Raw genomic sequence first — 23,221 nt, 5'->3', positions numbered from 1 at the left:
AGCTTTATTCAACTGGTTTCTCAGAGGAGAGAGTTCCCTCCTTGGCAGAGTAGAAAACTAACATACTGTAATATATTAAGGCACCGAGGGGCTCATTAATACCGTGATGTGGCTTCTAATTATTTTCTTTCGGGGTGGGAACGAGCCATGCTGGGCACCGCTCACCGCGCGTTACGGGAAGAGCGTTATTGGTCTTTTTTAGGTCTTTTTTTTTTTTTTTATTTCTTTAAACCCAAGGTGCCTATTTTAAACTCGAGGTGCTATTAATTCCTCGGTAGCAACAAAGAGCAGAACCACAAAGCCGGGTGGGAAGGGAGGTGTAAGAGAGACACGAGGCCGATGTGGTCCCCGGAGGGGAGGAGGGAGCGGGAGCATCCCTGGGAGCATCCTCGGAAAGCTCCCGCCGGGCTGCTCCTTGCGTGTGAAATAATTAGTCCGATTGTCCGCTTCCCCGTCAACTGGAATGGATGCGAAGTGATGCCTTCATCTGGCCTTTTGACGGCGATCCATTAAATTGCTGTCAAGCTGCACGTCTCTCACGTAGGGGCTGGGAAAGTCAAGTCGTCGCAGGCGGCTGGATGGGCAGAGCCAGGCGAGGGGAGGGGGCTCGGGTGGGGGATGCTGGAAGAGGAAAGGGGCTGCCGCTGCCTTTCTTTCCTCCCATCGCTCCGGCTCGGCGGACGAGGGGATGGGAAAATAAAATAACGCCGGCGACGCGCGTGCGGAACCACAGCCGGCGCGTCGGCAGGGCGATACCAGTTGCGCGCGCGACGGGCGGCGCAGAAACGCGTGCTCGGAGCATCCGCGAAGGTGTCGGGGAATTGCAACGGGAAGAAGCTGGAAAAGGGGAATGTAGGGCTAACGTAGAACGTGTGGCGTGGGCTTGCGGGAGGCGCGGGGGAATGCTTCTTACGAGAAGACAGTAAAAATGCCTGAAATGGGGAGGTAGCTATTTTATCGAACCTTTTATAGAAGCAAATTTCCTTCCCTTTTTTTTTTTTTTTTTTTTTTGCTTCCTTCCACCCACTCTGGTGAAGCATGAGAGCGCACCGACACCAGCTTTCTAGCAGATAGAAGGCACAAGTGACGAGCTACTTCTCAATATCCTGATTGAGCTTTTCAAAAGTCATCCCTGACCTTGACTTACCTGGATAATGTCGATAACGAGTAATAAATATGCATTGAAATCCCTGATAGCTTTCCAGCAGCGGTGAAAGGAAATGATGAATTAGGTCTTTGTGAAGCACTGGGAGCAAAACACTGGTTTCTGTTACATCCCTGATGCAAAGTTTCCCGGAGGCTTTTGTGATTTAGCTGGGTTTGGGCTCAGGTTCCTGATAAAAAGGTGCATGCTTCATGCCCGGGTGTTTTGGGAGGTGCTTCCCAGGTCTGCAAAACAGATGCTTTTTCATGGTCCAAGGGGAACCTGGATCTTTCCTTTGGCAGCAAACTGAATTGGGGGGGAGATTCCTCAAATACAGGTGTTTAACTCCTGCAACACCTTTTCGCCCCAAATCCTCTTGGCTCTGCTCTTTGAGATCCTTTGTCCGCTGGCAGGTAGGGAAAGGAGGAGTTTCTTTATTCAGGTATTATTCTTCCCCCCTCCCTTTATCTAATAAGTGGTTGGTTTTTGTGCAAAACAAGACTTGCACCCGTGGGTTGGTTAAGGATGTGAGACTGTTAGAGAGGAAAAAAATATTTTTTCTGGATACGTTGCACAGCTCCCTTGGTACCCCAGCACGCAAAATCGGCGCTTGCTGCCGAAACCAGTGGAAGCTGGCCTGGGCTTTTGTAACGCAGCACCGGGGATGCAGGTCACACAAAGGGAGCGAGTATGAGGGCAGTTCCAGCCTGAGGAATGTGGAATATTTAGAAAAAAAAAAAAAGAAAACATCTTTTAAGATAGTTTTCTCATCTCTTGCCTGCTGAGTCTGCTTTGGCAAGATGGGTAGCTCTTCTCTGCCCTTCTGGGTACCAGCGCCGTAACTCTTCCTTGTGGCTTTAATTTGGTTCCTTCAGCTGCTGGATTATTTTTTTTTTTTCTCAGAAGGGGAGGGAAATCCCGCGTGCTCTGCATGCTCTCTGAATACCTCTCACTTTGTTTGCCTTTCCCAGATCTCCACTGAGAAAACTCTACCCCAACCCACCTCCCCGGTTTCCATCCCCGGGGAGCCTCTCGCATCCCCAAAATCTGCTCTGCCCACCTGCGGGCAGCTGGGACAGGCAGAGCTCTCCACCCAGACCGTAATTAAGCTGCGTTTTTATGGCTCTGCCACCAGCCACTCACTCCCTGCATTCCTTTCCCATGAGGTCTCCAGGCTCACCAGACAGATTGAAGGGTGGGTGAGAAAATCCCCCGGAGGGTCTCGCCTATCCTGCCTTCGCCGGGAGGGCTCTTGGTGTGTCATGCCTGCATGAAAGGCGGCTGGCTAATCCAAATTCCATTAGGCATCGTTAAGATCTTCCTTGCCTTTATTGAAAGGGCTTGGCTTTGTGCCTTGGCCTTTTCGTGTGTGCAGCACCATGTGAGGAGGAATTCTGCAGGGCAAACCCTGGAGAGGAGCAGGGATGCTGCCACGGGAGAGGGATGCTGCCGCGTTATGTGGTCCATGGGGCGTGCGATCCGGGTAGTCCAGACGCATCCCGTCGTGCTGGGACCGGGCTGTGGAAGACTAAAAAAATTCCCAAACTGCACTCCCACTCCTGCAACCTCAGCAATTTCCTCCAAACTGAACCAGGAATTTACTTTCTAAAGGATTTATGGGGGGAAGAAGTGATTCACCTGGGCAGGCCGGCAGCTGATTTGTCTGCATTTTGGCCATGCCGTTAGGGTGAATTGGAGAGGAGTTTCTCTTCACTTGCCAAGTCATCACGAAGTAATGCCTCTGGATTTATTTCCAGCCGTTTGACATGAACCCTCTTTACAACAACAACAACAAAGCCAGCTTAAAACAGGTTTATGAGGAAAAAGGAATAAGTCACTTACCTGCTTTTAAATGCCAGTTGTTCTGCAGTCCTCATGCCCTGCTTGTCTTCAGAAAGAAACAGTTAGTTGGTTGCATTTGCATGTGTATCAGCTAAAAAAGCTAGCAAAAGTTTTTGGAAGGTGTTCTCTGTGGGTGAAGATCTTGGTGCAGACCTGGGATTTCAGCACAGCAGCTGTGTCTGAAGTGTGCTGCTGCGGGGACTGGACCAAAGTCCTCGACCATTCTCTAGTTTTTTCACAGAATTGGCCGAACTGTGGGAATGGGACGTTATGTTTGCCTTGATTCCCCCCCCACCCCGCAAAATGGGGAAACTGAGGCACAGATGTCCTGCAGGGAGCCTGGGGCAGCTGCTGGTTCTTTGCCCACTTTGCAGCCATCAGGATGTTCTCCTTGCTGTGGCTGTCAGGCCATGACTCCTGTCTCCCGGTTTGGGTGGCACCAGGGTGAATTTGGGTCAGCATGGCTTAGCTGGGGCAGTTGTGTTTCACCGATGGGCAGCCATGGAGCCGGCCGCCATGCCCCCTGCTCTGACATATGCTCGTTCAGCAGATCCCACTGCAAAAATGAGTCACTGGATTCACCTGCTCAGGGTTTTGGTTTTCCAGGGTCATGAGAGGGATGCATAGGAGATACTGCAGAGATGACGATGGTGAATGGGCAGTAGAGGCTTTGGGTTTCCTCTAGCTGCTGAAGGACTTGGGGGAAGGCTGGGTGAAGAGCAAGTGCCTTGTAGGGTTGATGCAAGATGAGCTGAAGGATTCATGGCAGCTCATGTTGTTCTTTCTGCTCCTTCTCGTAGCCTGTGGGCCGCAGCTTGCCAATTCCCCCACTGTGATAGTGATGGTTGGCCTCCCAGCCCGTGGGAAGACCTACATCTCCAAGAAGCTGACTCGCTACCTCAACTGGATTGGTGTCCCAACAAAAGGTGAGGCTTTCGCTGGCTGCCTGGGGAAAGCATGAGGTCTGGTCCTTGGGAGTTGCTCTAGGAGCTCAGTGCCTTGGGGGGTGGGAGATAATGGGGGAATCTTTCCAAGATCCCATGGGCCAAATACTCATGTCCTCCCATTGCTTCTGCTGCAGCCCAGGTTCTCTTTGACTTTGAAGGCCAAGGGATGTCCCTGAGCCTTTTGCTCTAAAGATGTCACTTCTTGGCCCATTGCTAGAAAGCGTTATCTGCAGAAACTGCACAGCCGAGTCGAGCTGTGCTGACGCCCGCTCCTGGTTTTGATGGTCTTTGCCTTTCCCACAGTTTTCAACGTGGGAGAGTATCGCCGCGAAGCGGTGAAGCATTACAGCTCCTATGACTTCTTCCGCCCCGACAATGAGGAGGCCATGAAAGTCAGGAGGTAAGTGTGGGCACCGTGTCCGTGCTCGCACTGGGGTCCCAAATGGGTGGCGAAGCCCATGGCTGGCAGCATGGTTACCCAGCTTGTTTGGGGGTGATGAACAGAAAAACTGGGCTCTAGCTTGAATTTTCCCTGCTTGTCCAAGGAGTGCCTGATTTGGGTGCCAAGAGCTGAAAAGCTGTACAGGCTTGGTAGCTTCAGGGTCACCAACACATCCTCCATCAGTGGTGCCCTAAATTCACCTTCAGGCTCAGCAACGCAGGGTATGAGGTCTGCCATGAGGTTTGACCATTGCTTCTTCATCTACCATTGCCTCTGCTGTGAAGACCAGCACACTGCTCGACACGTGTGGCTCTTGTGGTTTTTTGTGTCTTTCCTAAAAGTCCCTGGGAGGGGGGGGAAGGTGGTGAGGAGGAGCCGCAAAGCCTGCCTTCCTTTGTGGAGGTCTGCGTGCTGGCTGCCGCAAGCATTTCTGAGGACATCAGGACCAGAGGTGTCTCGCCTCTTTTGCAGGCAATGTGCCCTGGCTGCCTTGAGGGATGTCAAGCTGTACCTGACGGAGGAGGCTGGCCAGATTGCGGTAAGCTCAGAGTTGTGCTCCACGGGGTTTGGCAGCAGTCCTGGTCCCGAAGGCACTGTGCCCTGTGCAGTTTGCTCTGTGGTTCCTTCTCTCAGCAAGGGCTCAGTGGGAAACCAGGCACTCTTGGTTCTAATCAAAATCTTTGCTTTTAAAGGTATTTGATGCCACCAATACCACGCGGGAGAGGAGAGGGATGATCCTAAACTTTGCCAAAGAAAATGGGTTCAAGGTTGGTACCATCGGGCTGCTGCCTGTATTGCATAGTCCATGTTAGCGTACTGTTGGCGTATCTTCTTTCACTAACGTGTTGTCCTCATGATGCTCCTGTGTAAGGGAGATTTCACTGCTGGGTTTGATTAAAAATGTGAAACTCCTCCCTCATTCCCAGTACCGAGCCCTGGAGAAGGAAAAGATGGGAGTGGGGCAGAGGGAGAGCTCTCTGGTCAAGCAGGGAGGAGGTTGGGTTGAGCAAGGAGCTGGCTGAATGTTACAAACCTTTTTGGTGGCTTTCAGCTGAGCTTTGCTTTGCTTCACAGGTGTTCTTCATTGAATCTGTCTGCAATGATCCCACGGTAGTTGCCAGCAACGTTATGGTAAGCATGGAAGTGTCTTGCTTTTGTTTTCCCTTGTGTAGGATTTCCCACTTGCACCCGGCCGGTTTCTTGTCTGAACATCTTGCCAGAGTTGGTTGAGGATTAGGGGGTTTTTATCTTTTTATGATCTATTTGCCCTGGAATGAGAAAGGAGCTTTTGTCTCCCAGGACCCAAGGCCACCTGGAAGTAATGATAATAAAAGTTGTTGCAGCCTTTCCCCAGTTCCCTTCCATGCTCTCTGCATTTCTGTTGATGTCTAACTTGATATCGAGGACAGAAATGTATTCAGGATGCTTTGGTGACCTCCACCAAAGTCCCACTTTTTGGAAGTGGTGGATGTGGTTAGAGGTTTAAATCCCATCAGAGAGCAGTCAGACTTGGTGTCTTTGGCCGCATGCAGCTTCCCAAAATCTACTGGGATCTGCTTTGAGAAGAATAACAGCTCAGCTTAGAGGTTTCTTGCCACTAGCTGAAGTCTGGGCTGGGAGAGGAGCATAAAACATTGCTTCCCGGCTCCTTTGGGAGCTGCTGGATCTTTGATTTCCCACCACCACCACCAGCAGAACTCCTTTGTCCATTAGGCTTGGCTAGGGCAGGTTGATGTTAATTGGTCTACCTAGGCATGATTAACTTGAATGAAGTGTCCTTTCCTCCACTGGACTCTGCTCCAGCTTTATCTCCAGTTGTACATCTGAACTTTGCGAGCCATTTTAAGGTGTCTGGGAATGCATCGGAGGACACCCAAAGTCTGTGAGAAGGGTTTTGTTCTGCCCCTTAGGTGGGCTCCACAAAGGGTGCTGGGGTTGGGGCTAGAGCGTGGCTTTTGCTCCTCCTGGGAGCTGGTGTCCCAAGGCCAGTGACCAGCTTTTTGGGAGGTTGCACACAGCCTTTTCCATGATGCTAATAAAATGCTCAGTTTGCTTCATCTTTTTTTTTTCCTACTTTTTTTTTTTTTTTTTCTTTGCAACACCCTGAAGCTGGATTTTTTGGAGGATTTAATCCCTTTCTTTGGAAACTAATGATGGAAGGGAGCGAAAAATGAATTACTAGCTGAGCGTAGGTTTTTGCTCTGCGAGGCGCTGCGGATGAATGGTGCTCTTAGTGCTGGGATCAGCGCACAAAATATGCTGCGGGGCTGGGGCGCTGCCGCGTGTCGCTCGGTTGTGTTATCCTGTTGATTTCAGGATTGCTTGTGAACTTACTAATGTGTAATGCTGCTGCTGAAACCCAAATCTTCAGGAAAAATAGCCTGTTGGAGTAGTTCAGGCAAAACTTAGTCCACGAGAGTTCTGGATATTCACATCGCCTGTTTCTAGCATCTTGCAGCCCGGTAGCTTGTAGCAAATAACAACATTCAACCCCTCTCTGTGCATTATCCTGCTACCTCAGATGGTGGACAGCCAGGCTGACCCCTAACTCCTGGGAACTTTATTCGCTCAAAAGGCCCGGGATAAGCATCTTGTCTAAGCACATGCACTTTCCATTCTCAGCTTGAATTGCTTAAACCTGATCCTTTTCTTTAGCCATAAGAAAGCTCAGTTTTCCCACTGTATTGGGTGGTGAGGTGCTACCCCAACTCTTGGGAGAGCTTGAGTGGACTGATATGCATCTATACCAGTCATGCAATGGTTTATACCCGATTTTCTCACCTTGTGCTTAGTTTTAGGTCTAGTTTGCTTCTTTTCTGTCATATGATAAGTGATGACTATAAAGTGGCTCAGTTGATAGCTGGATCTTGGCAGGACTTTGAAATTTGAGATCAGCATGTTCTGGCTTGGAAAGCTTCCTAACCTCTCCTTGCGGCATGTTTTTTCCCCTGTCGCAGGAAGTAAAATTGTCCAGCCCTGATTACCGGGACTGTAATTCGACCGATGCCATGGAGGACTTCATGAAGAGGATCAATTGTTACCAAGCCAGCTACCAGCCGCTTGACCCTGATGACTATGACCGGTAGGAAACTTTGCTGACTTCTGAACTGGCTTGAATGCCTTTCTTCTCCCAGGAGAAGACTAATGAAGTATGGAGCTGTATCTCACTTTGTCTTCAAATATGTGACTGCACTAGAATAATGTATGGCCAAGCCTCATCATGAATTCATTGTCTTCCTTGAAAATGCTGGTTTTCCCCAGCCCTGTGCCAGGGAGCCGGGCACTGAAACCTTCCCAGGCTCTTCTGGGCTCAGGTACACTGGTTCTGCGGGTCTAAATACAAAGGTTTGAGTGCTTCTGAGATGCTTTTGTCAGTTAAAGGAAGGGACTGCTTGAACAGGCTCAAACCACAAGGTTGAGCAAGCCCTGTGGTTTCCACCTAGTTGTGTGCCCTGGGAAGACCTTTGCTGTCTTGCATGACGATGCAGGCACCTCCCAGCCTTCCCACTGCTCACAAATCCGTCTGTGTGCCCTGTCTGGATAATCCTGGTCCTGCTGAGCCCTGTCCTGGGGAGGAACGTGCTCCCTGCTAGTCTTGTTTAATCCTCTTTACTGCTGCAAGGAGGAATGGCGATTACACTGGTGTTACTTAGCTCTTCATGAATCGCCGTTACCTGTTGGCTTCCTGTTGAAAATAGCCTGCAGGAAATCCTTTTAGCTGGGTGATTATGTTGACTGAGATACCTCACAAGGCTGTTTTTCAAGGATGGTGTTTCTTTCTTTCTGCTTTCCACACTGGCAACCCCCTTATCCTTGCTGTGCTTTTTCTAGGGAGCTTTCTCTCATCAAAGTCATCGATGTTGGCCGGCGATTCCTGGTCAACAGGGTTCAGGATCACATCCAGAGCAGGATCGTTTACTACCTGATGAACATTCATGTCCAGCCCCGCACCATTTATCTCTGTCGGCACGGCGAGTGCGAGTCCAACCTCAAGGGGAAGATTGGAGGTGACTCGGGCCTCTCCAACAGGGGCAAGAAGGTAAGGGGGAAGGGAATATTCCCTTATGGCTTCTAGGGGTGATTTGGCTGTAGCAGATGCCATACATTGGTTTAAGTGCATATCTGAGGACAGCTGGGTTGCTCAGAGGATCCATCTATAGGGCTGGTTAAATTTGGGCTCGGGCACGGCCTCAAAACAAGACTTTCCAGCCATCAACATTGCGTGTAGGCTTGCATGTAGTTAGGGGTTAACAGAGGTTGGACTGCAGAAATCTCTAGGAGAGAAAGGTATGAGTATCTTCATCGGGTTGGTTCAGACCTTGCACAAGCTGGGCGGGATGTACAAGGACTGCTGCCACCCTTTGGTAGGGATAGCCAACTCCGAGGGTGCTTTCAGATTGCCCGCTGCTTGATTCTTCAAAGACATGGTCAAGCGCACTGCTTCGGGGAGGGTTAAGAGCTATTTTGGCTTGCCTGATGATTTTGAAGTCCAAATGGAGTCATGTGACTATTATCAAGGACTACAGGATACATTGATTTAGCTCTATGACAAATAAGCAGAGCTGTGGTTAGGGGTGGCCAGGGTTCTTCCACAGCATTGTAGGAGAGCCCAGGTTGCGGTGCTTTTTCTTGGGTGCTGACGTTGTTCCTTGATGATGTTAGGTTGCTGCTTTCTCCTCTGCTGTTCTCTCTGTTCTCATACCCCTCATAACTTTTGGGGATGAACGCGTGTGAAGCTGCTCTTCACCTCAGAGCAGAAGGCTAGTATGTCTGTCTATGGAAGGCAAAAGAGGTCCTGGAGAAGGACCTGGAGAAGGCAACATTTACTGGGAAGCAGGGAAGAAGGCAGCTTACTGGGAAGCTGTGGATCAGGAATCAACCTCTTTTTTATGGCCCACAGTTTGCACTGGCACTGAACAAGTTTGTTGAGGAGCAGAACCTGAAGGACCTCAAAGTCTGGACCAGCCAACTAAAGAGGACGATCCAAACGGCAGAAGCTCTCCAACTGCCCTACGAGCAGTGGAAGGCACTCAATGAAATAGATGCTGTAAGTATTTTTGATTGCAGTAGGAACAGCTAGATTATGCTGGTTGCTGCTTGGCAGAGAGGGTGATAGCACCGGCCTTTTCACTTTTGCCTAAATCTCACCTTCTGTGGGGAGATCTTCCTTCTGTGGCAAAGGGTACTTTTTCTGCTGCAGTACTCACAACTTGGCTTCTGATCTTAGCATTACCTTGTGCAGATGTGTCAAGATGTTGACTTGAGTGAGTAGATTAAAATGATTTTTGCTTGGAAATGCTCTGTAGCCAACCACTCAAAAGGTTATAGACGATTGCTTTGGAGAAGGTTTTGCCTGTTGGGTGTGCTCATGCTTTTTAAGCACGTCCCGTAAACTCGTGGATGTCCTGTTCTGACAGGGTGTGTGTGAAGAAATGTCATATGAAGAAATCAGGGAGCAGCATCCAGAGGAATTTGCTTTACGTGATCAGGATAAATATTACTACCGCTATCCTTCTGGGGAGGTAGGTCTGCAAGGATACATACCTTCAGAGATGTGACTCTTACTTTAAACATGGCCTTCTTGTCTTCATGCTGTCCTCTACACTTGGAGCAGGGGAGCAGCAGGTGCTCCAAGAAACTGGAATCAAGAAGGGTCAGGGCTCCCATTTACCTTTTGTATTGAGCTCTTGTGAAATTGTGGTGCGTGAAGATCTTATTAAGAAACGTATAGCTTAATAAACAATCCCACTGACTTGATAGCAAACTAGTAAAATGGGGGTTCTGGAGGTTTCTAGTCCAACATCCTCCATTACATCCACTCAAAGTGTTGTGCTGCCCCGATTTCCTTTTCATTTCATCAAAGAAGGGATTTCTACTTCTTGGGTTGATCTTGGTATCTCTGTTCCTGGCATGGGGAATGTGATCTGCTTTGGGGTGTGACACACTGAGGTGGGAATTGACATCAGTTCTGGATGATACTTTAGGTTGTGAATTGAGCTTTTTGTCCCCAAATTAAGTCATGTCCATAGACATTTGGGAAAAATAAATCTTTGGAGACATCCCAATGACAGCGTGTCTAACAGGAGAATGTTCGGGGATGTCTGACACTGATGCTGAGTGTCTGGAGTTCCTTCTGGCTGCCTGTCATGGTTCTTTATGAAGTCATTCAAAACCCTGGAGATTTTCAGGATGCTCCAGACTTTTCTGAACTTAGAAATCCTATAGAAAATCAAATTTCAAGATGAAAGGGAGACACTATGCTCAAAGCTGCTCTGCAGTTGTTGCTTACCTTAATAAACTCTCCGGGACTGTAACTGAGATGTGAATGGCTTCTTTCTCCTCTGACCAGAAGAAGTAGCTATGTTCTAGGCTAGCCTGAAGATGAGGATTTGCTGAACTTCTCTTGTTTTTAGCAGTAATTATGTTGGTTTAATTTAATTAGAGGCATGAAATCTATAGATGGACAAAAACAACAACCGTCATTTCTTATGAGGTCCTTGTTTCCTTGATTCTATGCTGTACCTCCCTTCCCTTCTTCTGTCTCAGTCCTACCAAGATCTGGTGCAGCGCCTAGAGCCGGTCATCATGGAGCTGGAGAGACAAGAGAACGTCCTTGTGATCTGTCACCAGGCTGTCATGCGCTGTCTCCTGGCGTACTTCTTGGACAAGAGTGCAGGTGGGCTCCCCGTCCCTTGGAAGGGGATTGATCCTGCTGGAGGAGGGATGATAGACAGAGCTCTGGGGAGATGAGAGATGTTTTCGGGTCCGTGCAGGGTCTGGAGCATACATCTCCGATGCGGGATGGCCTTGGCTGTTGAGGAAGATGTCTGAGCCTGCTTTTGGAGAGGGGATGGGATAACCCTCCTGCTTTGCTTTCTCTGCAGATGAAATGCCCTACCTGAAATGTCCCCTTCACACAGTGTTGAAGCTGACCCCAGTGGCCTATGGTAAGTGGGACCTTTCTACTAAACATGCCAAGGGGTTTGACTTGTACCTCCTCCTGAATCCACACTGCCTGTGGGAGAAAAGCAGGGGTCTGGGGTGGCTTCCTGGGCTTGCTGGGTTTGCTGACGGCCGCTCTGTCTCCTTGTGCTCCCTTCTGCAGGCTGCCGGGTGGAGTCCATCTCGCTGAACATTGAAGCCGTTAACACTCACAGGGAACGGCCAGAGGTGAGTGTTCCTTCTCCTCAGAGCTGTCCCTTGGTGTCCCCCTCCTTTCCCCTACGGTCAGCCGGCAGCGAGGACGCCTGGGGTGGGCATGGGGAGATGGCTCAGTTGGATGCTCGGAAGCGCTGCTGGAGGACTGGAGCATCAGATGGGTTCTTGCTCTGCAAAGACGTGGCCGGTTGAGGGTTTTCCAAGGGAAGAGGACTGTTGCATGTGCCTGCTTCCCAATGTGTTTGCCCAGGGAAAGCTCCTCCCTGGTCTTTGACTTTCACCTGTGCAGTCATCCACTTGCCCGAGCGGGGAACGGAGCCACAGATGGAGAAGGTGACTTCTCCCAGATCTCCCAGCTGGCTGGGAGAGCCCAGGCTCAACACTTTGCCCAACATCTGCCTTTGTGTTTTTTTTCCTGGCATGCCCACCGCTCTGTGGAGCTACCAGAGTACCGTTCTGTAGGGTGGGGGGTGGCGGTGGGGTGCTGCGGGGAGGAGACCCCTCATGTGGAGGAAAACTCCCATAAGGTCAGGTCTGTCTGCCACGTGCTCCACCGGGAGCTCGGAGGCCAGAGCAGGGGGACACCAGCTTGGTGTCAGGACTGGGCGGCCACCCAAATGGGACCCCAGGGACCCTGGCAGCACCCATGTCCCAGCCTCTGGGACCATTCCAACTTGCACTTAGCGGTGATGGAGCCCAACTGGATGTTGGGCGGTCGGAGCCATCCCCTTTTGGCCCCCATCTCCTTTTCCTTCGCTTCCCGACCTCACCAGGCGGCAGCATCTGAGCCGCCTCTCCCTCCCCGCGGCCGTAACGGGGAAGGGGAGCTGGTCCTTCCCCCCACCGCGGGGACCATCGATGCCCTCCTCCAGCACCCTCGCTGGGGATGGCAGGAGGGCCGCGCGCCGTGGGTAGGACGGAGCGAGACGCGTGCGAAGCGCTTGGGTCCCTCTGCTCGGCTGCGCGGGCCGCTGCCCCTCCATCCCGCCTCGCTTGAGTTGGAGCTTGCCGTGGTTCCGACCCTCGCTGGCTGCTCTGCCCCCACTTCCCAAATCTTCTTATCAGCCCGGGCTGGCTCATCTTCCCTCTTCTTGCTTTCACATCTCTCCCTGGGCTGGAGGGACCGGCTTCGAGGAGGAGACCGATGGGCGCCAATCTCTGTTGTGCAAAGTCATGTCTTTTGATTACTGCTAGGTTTTTTTTAGCAATCTGTATTTACTTTTTTTTTGTGAGCAGAGGCTCAGGTGAGGAGAAAGTCTGTCTCGTTTCTGAGTGCAGGGTCTTTTTTTTTTTTTCCTCCCCCCCCCTCCCCTTCTTAGGAAGTCATGCTGAGTTCTTGAATGTTTTGCGTCAGGGTTTTTTTTTTGGTGTCCAGAGCCTTTCAATGCATCCTTTGCACGTTGACAGTGATTGTGGGGGAAAAGCAGAGGCCGCTTTGCGAAAAAAAACCAAAAGAACCTGCTTCTTTTTTTTTTTTTTTCCTTTATAACTGTCGCCTTCTTCCCTTTATTTTATTTTATTTTTTTTATTTACTTTTTTTGTCTTTGTCTCACTTTAATTTAGGAAGCAAAGAAGGGACCTAACCCGCTCATGAGACGTAATAGCGTTACCCCTCTAGCAAGCCCAGAGCCCACCAAAAAACCTCGCATCAACAGCTTTGAGGAGCATGTGGCTGTTTCTTCCGCCCTGCCAGGCTGTGTTCCTCAGGAAGTGCCCACGCAGCTACCGGGACAAGTTAGTTGAACTCTTTTTTTTTTTTTTTTTTTTGTTGTTGTTATTCTTGTTGTTTTATTGTTTGTCGTCCTCCTGTCGCTCCTGAAGCTGGGGAACGGCTTGCACTTGTCGCAACCTGTGCTGCTGTCTCTGAGATGCATCTTTCTCCCACGGCTGCTGTCCCTCCCTGCCTTGGGTTGGTTTCGGGAGCACCCGGCGAAGGGTCGCTGTCGATCCTCTCTCGGGTTTTGAAAGCATCATAACCCGCCCCCCTCAAAGCTCTAGGCTGCATTAATTTAGTGCCTTCACCATCTGGCATCGTGGTGTCAACCTCCTGAGGAGCCGCATCTCTAGAGCGGGCAGGACCAAAGGGCTTGTGCCTTCCCTCTGGATGCGCTCCGCTCCAGTGTAGACCTGGGCATTGCAATAAAGCAAATATTCTTGTGCTTCCCTCGGGAAGGAGCTGCCAAGACTTATCTTTGGCTGGAGGGGTCTCCTCCTTCCTGGACCAATAGGCAAAATGGACCAAAAATGGGTAGAAACCTCTTGGCACGGTGAACCCCGTTGCCTTCTGCAGCCCCGGGTGAGACCCCGTGGGTAGCTGCCGTGATGCTCATGTGTCCTCTCCTCTTTCACCCACCCATGAAGGGATGAAGAAAGAGAGACCTTGCTTGCCGCACGCTTCTCCGGGAACAAAACCCCCTTCCTGTGCTCATTAAGGAGCTGGGGTGGTACCGGAGAAGTAGCATATGTATATATATATAGGAGCCCCTTCGCCGTGCTGCCCTTGCCACCAGCTGCCTGTTGGATCGCGCTGTCTCGCCCAGCCCCTCTTCGCGTTGTCTGTGTTGTCTGGTGTCCTCTGGTCCCTCCTTGGCCAGGTCCCGGGCAGGTTAGGAAGGGTGCCGCGCTCCTCCGACTGCTCTGCTTGGTGGCCGCTTCGCATGAGCCTTCCCACCCCAGCAAGCACCGAGTGGGACAACTTGGTCTCTCGGTTTTCAGGGCTCCGCTTGGGCTGGTTGAGTCTTGTAACAAACCCGTTACCGGCTTCGGGTTTGGAAGCTCTCGCTGTTCGGGTGCCCCTCGCTGCCGTCCAGTGTCCTCTGCCCGGTCTCGCGCGGCGTTACTGACACCTCTCTCTCCGTTCTCTCTGTCTCTCTGCAGCCTTTACTAGGGAAGGCATGCCTGTAAGTACCTTCTTGCGTCTTATTCCTCCTTTCACCCCCTTTCCATGTCTCTTGCCATCCCACCGGTTGTTTTGTTGTTGCTGTGAAACCCGGCCGGGGTGTGGACTTCTTGGAGTTGATATTTCTCTGTGTGTGGGGGGATTTGCATACATCTTAGGAAGGGTAAAGAGGAGACTATGGATGAAGCTGCTTTGTCCAACCCCTAAGTATCCTAGCTTGATTAAATGTCCCAATTTTGTTGAGAAATGAAGCAAATTATCACTTGCCCTCTATTGATGATGTCAAAATTCCTTGCCTCCTCCTTGGACAGTCACAGGATGGGAGATGCTGTTGGGTTTTCCTGGAGTTCTCTCATCTCCGATAGCACATTGTGCTGTAGGTGATAGACCCAGGTGGTCTGTCCTTCCCGGGGGCTCCCAGTTGTGTCTATGAGTGATGGCACCAGAGAGATATCTAAGAAGGTTCTGACCTCAGCCCCCAACAGGGTTTTATTGCCTGTGTGGGAGCAGGAGTGTGTTTTCTGGAGCTGGACTGATCCTGGGTCCTGGCATCTGCAGTTCTGCAAACCTGCATGTTGGGAACAGCCTGCCTAGATGTCCTGGGCAGAGTAGGTGCAAGGATATTGTCCTCCTCTCCCTCTATTAAGAAAGCAAGATTCCTTGAGCATTTAACGCACTAATTGTGAATAATCAAGGCTTTGACAGTTTGGCTTAGTGCTGCTAGATCCTTGTGTAATAGGGACAGGACAGCTTCTGGATAAACGTGAAGCCTTTGGACTTAATTCATGCTACGTCATTGAGTTGAAAGCAGCGGTCATTGAGCTGTGCTCAAATGTCTTCTCAAAGACCAGGGAGACTTTGGGGCTGAGCTGAGGCTGGAGTAGTGCCCAGGGGCCTTTTTGCTCTCTCTAGACAGCCTATAGGCAATCAGCCTATGTGCATCCCTGTCCTGGTTCATTTTGTGGGCTGAAGATGGAGGGATTTCCTATAAAATGGCCAGGTCAGAACTCAGCCCTGCTTACATGTAACAGCTGGCGAACCTCATGTTTCTTCCCCTTTTAGAGTCGATGCTTTTGAAAAAAGGGAAGTTAGGAAGGTCAGACTTGGCTTTGCTGGTGGATGGGTTGGGGAAGATCATCACACTCATGCTCCTGGGCTAATGTAGTGGTTGAGTTGCTCAGCATGGCCTGCATGTCTGTGCTCTTTCCCTTGCTGCTCATGGGCATAAAAGCCCCCAATGAAGTGCCTGGTCTTCTTGGGTTGCTTTGAGAGCATTTTTGTTTCTTTGTCCATCCCTCCATCCAGCTTTTTCCCATCAGTGTTGTAATAAAAAGCACTGCATGCCTCAGTGCTGGCTGGGACACTGAAAACACGCTCCGATGTTGAGTTTGGGAGATGGCTGCCTCAGATTTTGCTAGATCAGGAGCTCTGCTGGAGCAGGCAGTGATGGTTACCCATCCCAGGTGTAGGCTGGCAGCAGCAAGTTTAAGATCTCCAGCTGAAGGGAGCCTGCCTCCACCTACTAGTGTGGGACTGCAAGCCTGCTTTTGAGGCAGCCACGAAGACGCCCCAAAGCAAAGGCTTGGTGGCACTCAAACTGCTGTCACCTCTCTTGGAGGCTGTTGTCTCGTATGTGCATGTGTTTGGTCCCTCACTGTGTCCCACCACAACCTGTATGGGGTCAGGGGAGGTGGAAGGTGCCTCTTTCCTAATTGGCACCATGGGACTTGGTTGGCAGTGGGGGCTTTGTTGTATCAGCTCTCACTGTTGGGGTCTTGACCACCATCCAGGAGGACCAGGGGACACGTGGAGAGGCTGGGGTCATGGCTGTGTACCTCAGAGTCCTCCTGGCTGTGGGATCGAGCTGGTTTGGGGTCGTGGGAGTACCTGGCGCGATGATTTCATTTCGTTTTGCTTGGTTTGTGATCCAAAGTGCACTTTTTAACAACAACCTGATCCCCTCCCTTCTTCTTCCCCTTCACTTTTCATGCTTAAAGAAGACCCGTTTGTCACTTTCTCAAAGTTTTCTCTTTACTAATATTTCCAAGGTAAATGGCTGTGGTGCATGTGGCGTTTCCTAACCCTCCTCCTGTCTCCTTAGATAACAGAGAGAACAGCTCAGCCCGCTCTGCCTCGTAGCCTGGCCGGGATTCTTGGTGATTGTAAGAGGCAGTTTAGGTAGTAAAAACAAAAAACCGAAACAAACAAAAAAGTCGAGAAACCTTCCTAGCTGTTTCCTAGTCCTTTTTTCCCCCACCTCATTTCATGTAGTTTTGTGAATTGGGCAATGTTCTTGTTGTGATCATCTTCCCTTGGGTTTCTCCTCTAGCGGATGCTCTCCTCCAGCCACCACCCTCGGGGCTGGTCCTGCTTGTGTTTAGCTGGTTGTCTCTGGTTTTGTGGTCCTCCCCAAGTGCTGGTGGGTGCCCGTTGTCATCACCCTGTACCAGGGCTGTGTCCGAAGCAGCTCTAGGGCCCATGAAACCTCATGGGGTGTCATCGGGGGAGCAGGCGCTCCTGCCAGCGGCTGGTCCCCATGCTGACTCCTTGGCGTGGCCGGCATGAGCTGGGTCTTCTTGGAAGTGCCAAGGATGGACAAACAGTGACCTCCTTGGTAGGCGGGTGGGGGACACTGCCCACCCTCAAGAGGAGCAAGAGAGAAGGGTTTAATTGGGCTCCTTGAATGAACACCGTGGTCCCCTGTCACCTTGTCTTGCACGGACCAAAGAGTAGCTTCAGAAGTGCAGACCAGCTGGGGTGGGAGGGTTGTCTTGGTTTTTAGCTCAGTTTTTAGGGACATCTCTGCCAAATTCCCACCCTGTAGTTAAAGCCAGGTGATGCTGGAGGGGAGGGATGTGGGTACCAAGTCAGCACGTCCCCCCCACCTGCCTCCTTGAGTGGACAGTGTCCTCTCCTCTGTAGTGGATGCTTTTGTAGTGACCCGTGTTGTGGCTTTCTGTTACTCCCCCAGTCTCCTTGTTGACGTGCACATAGAAGATGCTGCCGGGATGGGGTCCGACCCAAGCGTGACCCCCAACCCCGGTCCTTCCCCTCTCATTGCAGAACATGAACAACTCGCAGAAGCCGTTGTGACTCTGTTGGCGCTGTCGCAAGGCCACCAGCGACGTCACCGGCGACGCCAGCTTCCCATCCCATCACCATTTCTGAAGCTTGCTTATAAACCGGTCTCCTCCGTCTGCGGTGAGGTCGACCCTCGGCTGTTTCTACCCGTGCCCGTTCATCTGCAAACCGCTCTGCTGAAGGGGGGAGAGATGCAGGAGAGCGGAGGAGAGGAGCCAAGCTCCCCAGGGTCACCACCAGATCTTTAGGCTGCAGCATTTGCTCTCCTCTCTGGCGTCCTGTTAAATCGTAGCAAGCTGTAAAGTGCTTCTAGCGCACAGGAGTTTAATTTTCTTCTGTAAGTGGTTTTGATCTCCTTTTGTATAGACGATTGGTACCCATCCGTCTTTGGGTGGGGTGTATATATGTGGATGGTGCAGGGTTAGCAGAGAAATAGGGGGGGAAAGGGGTGGGGAGTGAAGGGGTTTTGCATTTTTTTTAATTATTATTATTATTATTAATTACTTTTCAAGAAAGCCCCTAACGTGCTGTGCTGCAGTCCTTTACCCACGCTACAACCTGTTGCACATGCAAGCCCGGCTCACCCAGGCCTGTGAGCACCAGGAAGGCAGCTGTGTGAAGTCTTCCACAGCAAGAACTGCCGGGTTTAACAAAAAGAAACCCACCCCAAAACATTCTTTGTTTTTTGTTTTTTGTTTTTTTTTAATCAATACACCTTAAAGGGGTTTGCAGAGAATGTAGATCTGCTTCTAAAACTGGTTGTGAGCTGCCTGTAGTTTAGAGGGACCCACGCTGATGCTGGCTCCGGTGATGCTTTCATCTCGGGGAGCACCCGGGGATGGTCCGAGTTCGGGCACGTGTCGATTTTTGGGGAGACTGAGCACCGGTTGAGGTGCTGTGCCAGTACTTCATCTCCCCTTTCCTCCGCCTTGGAGGAAAGCGGAGAGTTTGGCGGGGGGGGTTGAATCCCTGCATCGTCCCAGGATTGTCTAGCAGGTGGATGGGCTGAGCTAGATGCGTTTTGCAGACACACAGGTCTCGTGGAGGTGGCCAAAGGTCTGGCTGGAATGCAGAAGTCCCTGTGTGGCTGCAAAAAGCCACAAGAAGGGACAGTTTTGTCTGTGTTCTCTTTTTTTTTTTTTTTTTTATTTAATATATATACATGTGTGCGTATACATGTATATCTAGAAACCGCTTGGTTTTTGCACTTTATTTGTGGCAGGAGCATAACTATTTTTTTTTTTTTTTTTTGTCGTGCCCCTTAACAGGGGAAGCCTGAATACAGGCAATTTTTTTTTTTTTTTTTTTTTTTATTTTGCATGCTGGAAAGCTGGGACTACAAAAAAATAGTAGTTATGGTGTTCGAGGTGTGTATGTGGGGGGAGAAAGGGGCGAAGTCCTGACTTAGACGCCGCCATCGGCCAACTCCCAGTGGTTTGATAATGCAAGATCCCTTCTTGGCAGCCTGTCCCAGGCTGCAAGACAGTGGTTAAAAATGGCAATTAACCACTATTGCTTTGTGCAAAAGTCTGTGGATTTCGAATATGGTTGTTTTTTGGGGTTGTTTTTTTAGGGTTTTGGGTTGTGATTTTTTTTTTTTTTTTTTTTTTTCACCCCCACTCCTACGTGCAGCATCACCTTCATCCCCATCTCATGATGTTTTGGCTGCATGGCTGAGCTGGAGGCAGGAGGTGAAGGCAGCCAAGGTGTCCTGCAGTGCTGGGCTGGGGAATTGGAGATGGGCAGCCCTTTGGTTTCATCCTTCCCATGGCTTTCCCCAACCCCTTGTGTAAGAAACAACATCCCTACAGACGGGAGCAGAGAGGTTTGGGGAGAAATGATGATTTTTCTTTTTTTTTATTTTATTTTTATTTTTTAATTTTTTCATGTGTATGTTTTTGGGGGGTTTGGTCTGTTTTTCCTTTGGGAAAAGGTGAACCACAGTGCCTAGCGCTTCAGTCTCGTGCAGCCAAAGCGCGTGCTCGGAGCGGCACCGACGGCGGGAGGGGGCCGGGACCGAGCTCGGTCTGTATCCGACTGGGGGAGACGGTCTCGGCAGTGCCCTGCCTGTGTGAGCTTGTGCATATGTGTATTATATTCCTGTACAGATGAAATAAAGAACACTTCCCCCCCTCTTTTTTTTTTTTTTTTTTTTTTTAATAACCGCACTAAAAGCAGGCTTCTCCCTGTGCACACAGTTGACATCTGCCCTTTCGGTTTCTCTGACTTTGAGAAAAATGAATGTTTTGGGAAGGGGAGTCACTTGTCTTTTCAGCCTCCTTCCTGGGGAGTTTTATCTTTCTCCTCCTGCTACGAAAAGATAAGCTGGCAAATGTAAACATGACGTCTGACTGCCCCGTGATCAATCCGGTACACGTGTAATTCTGCAGATGTTTTGGTGTGTATTTGTGTGTGTGTGTGTATATATATATAAATAAATAAAAATATATATATTAAAAAAAAAAAAGCAAACCGCAAAAAAACTTAATGACCCTAAACTTTCTTCCTTTGGGACTAACAGAGGTCTCGGCAGGTCTACAAAAAGATGACGTTTGAACCTGGTATTTTTTCCAGCAAGGGAAAAATTGGTCTTTGAGCAGCAGAGAAGTCCTCTCATGCTGGAGGGGTTGGTGGTAGGTGGGATGGTGTCAGCCCCGTGCCATCACGCTGCCCCAGAAACTCGCTGCCCATCGTTTTTGGTTAACAGCCAAGGACCAGGTAGCGATGCTGCAGCCAAGGCGGGTGGGGAGAGGGGACTTGTCAAACCACACCAATGATTTCTTCCCCACCCCCTTTTTTTTTTCTGGTTTCGTTTTCCTTTGTGATACTTGAATTTATTTTTTTATTATTTTTTTTGATAGCAAAGCGCTCTATTTATTTAATGTATACTGCAAAGCTTGGAAAGAAGGGTAGTTACTTGGGATTTTTTTTTTTTTTGATTTGTGGTATGTTAACTGTTCTGTATATACGTCTGGAATAATTGCCTGATATAAAGCTGTGCCAGCTTAAAAACAGGGTATGCCTTTCAGAAATTTGTATATTTTGCAGTTGCTGGACCAATAAAATATCTTGTTGAAATACAGACGTGACCTGGCTCTTCCTTGAGTTAGGCATTATGCTCTCAGGCCTGTCTCGCTTGTGGCTTGGTGGCCCAAGGGTCACCATGTGCCATGCCGTCCTGCCTTGCACAGGTGTTCCTGACCCCGCGGTGGATTTTCTGAGGATCATCTCCGAGAGAAACCATTTGGATCCTATGGCTTGATCCCTTTTTTTTCTGACCATGTTACAGCGATTTTAAGGTTTCTGGTATGGTGAGTAAAAAGCTCATCATCTGATGGTTGGACTCGATGATCTTAAAGGTCTTTTCCAACCTAAATGATTCTATAATTATCAGTGGAGTTGAGGGTGTTGTTCCTCCAACCAAGTGTTGACACCTACTTAGAGCAAGTGAATACCCCACAAGCTCTACCCACTACATCATATAAAGGTGACGTGCTGGAGTATGTCCTGCCTAGATGTTCATCTAGGCTGCAAGTTAGGCAGGACTAGGCATTCAAACCTAGTACAGTTGAAATAAAATACCTGCTTAAAATGATGCTAAATGAAGCCCCAGGGCTGGACAAGAGCTCTCCTCTGAGATCACGGCTGTCTTTGCCCTGAAGGTAGGAAAACAGCAGATGCCACCTGCAAGCAGAGTTGTAAAATTCCCCACAAAGTTGGTTGTTGCTTTATTTTTTTATTATTATTTTTTTTTCTGACTCCGAAGAAAAAGAAGAGGGGGAGGCAGGGAAAGGCGTAATTTGGATGTGATGCTCCGGAGCACATCTTGGGTGGACGGTCCCCATGTGGTTGGAGGCTTTTCCCCCTCAAGCAGTTGTGCCTCTGAAAGCTTGTTAGAGGAGCAAAAGAGCTAAAAAGGTGTGGACCACCGTGTATTCAAGCTCAGCTCTGTGGTTAGCTACGGCTGGCTGATGTGCAACCCTTGCTCTGATCTTCCCTGGGCTTTCAGAGCAGGTTGAGCCTTGTTTTAGGCTGGGGCTCGCTGCAATGCAGCCGGGATGCACAGGGGCTGTCTGCCTTCTCCCTTCTCCTGATTGCTCTGTGCAACAGGACCCCTCACCATGGAGAGGGGGGGGTCTCTGATTTTAAGCTTGATAGAGGCATCTGCAATAACTTTTTCTAGGCTTGCATGCAGATATGTGAGGCTCTAGGGTGATGCTCATCCCTCTGCAAGCATCCTGGGGGCAGGGAGGACCCATGCTCTCCGAGAAAGCCAGAAACCACAATTTTTTTTTTTTTTTTTTTTTTTTAAGTCTCCAGCAACCTGGCTGTCTCCTTGACCCAAGCAGAGACGAAACACTCCTGCCTTATTTTAGGGCAGGGAGTGTAGCCTTGCCTTGCAGAGTGTCCCGCAAAGGATGCGGGGGGCTTCGATAAGGCAGCCAGCTGCGGTGGGCTGAGATTACGTGTAGCCACAACAGCAGCACTGCTTCTCTGCCTTCCCCGGGTAGGCAGGGAATGATTTGAAGCCGTGATAACTTTATCCTTGCAGGGGGAGCACGGGGGGAAGGCTTTGCCTCCCAGAGCGTGGCTGTGGGCAACGCTTTCAAGGTTGCTCTGCAAGAAAACACCCCCTGCAAAAAGCCTTTTATTTCTGCAAGGGCACGATGGAGCTTGTGTCGTGCAGGAGAGCCATGCAAGGAGGGGGTTCGTGGGCCAATGCCATCCCAGGCAGCATCCTTTATTTTTCTTTCATGTGATGCATTTTGTAGCATCGCAGAGGAGAGCTGTTCCTCGAGGCTGGGCGGCTTTAAAGGTTATACTTGACAGCGGGAACATTTCCCTGCTCCCAGTCAAGTCCCATTTTCATTAAAAAAAAAGCACCAAAAACCCCAGCTCACTGCTGGCAAACAAGGCTAGAGAACTTGTGATTGCAAAAAAAAAAAAAAAAAAAGAACAGACCAGTCACGCTGGCTGACTCAGCTCTGATTGATGGCTCAGGAATGTGTCTGATACGTGCAAGGGATTAAATAAACCACGGGCAAACCTTTACAGCCCAGCCGGCACCCCACTCACCTGCCTCCGGCTGGGGAGTGACTGCCATCACGTCATGGGATTGGAGGGATTTTTCTTTTTTTTTTTTTTTTCACCTATGAGAAAAAATAAAAAGAAATGGATATTTTGCAAGGGGAAACAACTTACTGCTTATGGCTCTAATGGGAATTATTTGCAACAGCTCCAGGTATCTAGATGCATTTATGCACTTTTGCTATGACAAACATGTCCTGGGAAGGCATATATTTCTACTGAAATATGGAAAATTTATTTTGCAGCTGTGCACAGACCTGTGTAAATCACAGTCTTGCCGCTCCGTGCCTAAACCCTTCTAAGTGTCGGGGTCCCTTCCCCATCCCCGGGGTGGGCTCAGAGCCCAGGCTTCATTTGTGGCTAAAGGAAGGCTGCATGGACATGAATATTTGACCCTTGCATTTCCCTTACTTGTGTGTGCATCCGTGTCCTCTCTCCTCTCCGAGACTGAGGGGGTGCGATGGGGCAGTGCCATCCTCCTCTCCCCGAGTTGCCCCCCCCCAGGTGTGAAACAGCCCCTTTGCATGAACGGTCAGGCTCGGGATGGATCTTGGAAGAGGTGCAAACTCACACCCGGCAATTTCATGCCTCCCCCAATAAAATCCTTCTGTTGTGGGTCT

The 23,221-nt window shown here is 50.0% G+C and overlaps 1 protein-coding gene across 5 annotated transcripts in view; it reads left to right on the top strand.

Annotated features, from left to right (window-relative positions):
- PFKFB3 (6-phosphofructo-2-kinase/fructose-2,6-biphosphatase 3) overlaps positions 1 to 20,595 on the top strand; it is a 43,849-nt gene extending 23,254 nt beyond the window's left edge. For 2 of the 5 annotated variants that reach the window (XM_052788759.1, XM_052788761.1), the window contains exons 2-17: positions 3,787 to 3,912; positions 4,237 to 4,333; positions 4,847 to 4,913; positions 5,068 to 5,142; positions 5,450 to 5,506; positions 7,333 to 7,457; positions 8,207 to 8,414; positions 9,276 to 9,422; positions 9,793 to 9,897; positions 10,922 to 11,051; positions 11,260 to 11,322; positions 11,481 to 11,545; positions 13,097 to 13,267; positions 14,411 to 14,433; positions 16,430 to 16,480; positions 17,496 to 17,614. In XM_052788759.1, the coding sequence (XP_052644719.1) occupies positions 3,787 to 3,912; positions 4,237 to 4,333; positions 4,847 to 4,913; positions 5,068 to 5,142; positions 5,450 to 5,506; positions 7,333 to 7,457; positions 8,207 to 8,414; positions 9,276 to 9,422; positions 9,793 to 9,897; positions 10,922 to 11,051; positions 11,260 to 11,322; positions 11,481 to 11,545; positions 13,097 to 13,267; positions 14,411 to 14,433; positions 16,430 to 16,480; positions 17,496 to 17,502 (1,517 nt within the window). In that variant the 3' untranslated portion in view covers positions 17,503 to 17,614. Of the gene's footprint in view, positions 1 to 3,786; positions 3,913 to 4,236; positions 4,334 to 4,846; positions 4,914 to 5,067; positions 5,143 to 5,449; positions 5,507 to 7,332; positions 7,458 to 8,206; positions 8,415 to 9,275; positions 9,423 to 9,792; positions 9,898 to 10,921; positions 11,052 to 11,259; positions 11,323 to 11,480; positions 11,546 to 13,096; positions 13,268 to 14,410; positions 14,434 to 16,429; positions 16,481 to 17,495 lie in introns of all 5 variants that reach the window. The other 3 variants (XM_052788758.1, XM_052788762.1, XM_052788760.1) reach the window with 3 other exon arrangements.
- Positions 20,596 to 23,221: the final 2,626 nt, after the last annotated feature.

This window comes from Harpia harpyja, chromosome 6 (genome assembly GCF_026419915.1).
Source record: "Harpia harpyja isolate bHarHar1 chromosome 6, bHarHar1 primary haplotype, whole genome shotgun sequence".
In the NCBI taxonomy this organism is placed as follows: domain Eukaryota; kingdom Metazoa; phylum Chordata; class Aves; order Accipitriformes; family Accipitridae; genus Harpia; species Harpia harpyja.
Note: the sequence above shows the minus strand (reverse complement) of the source record. Positions and strands in the feature narration are given on the sequence as shown.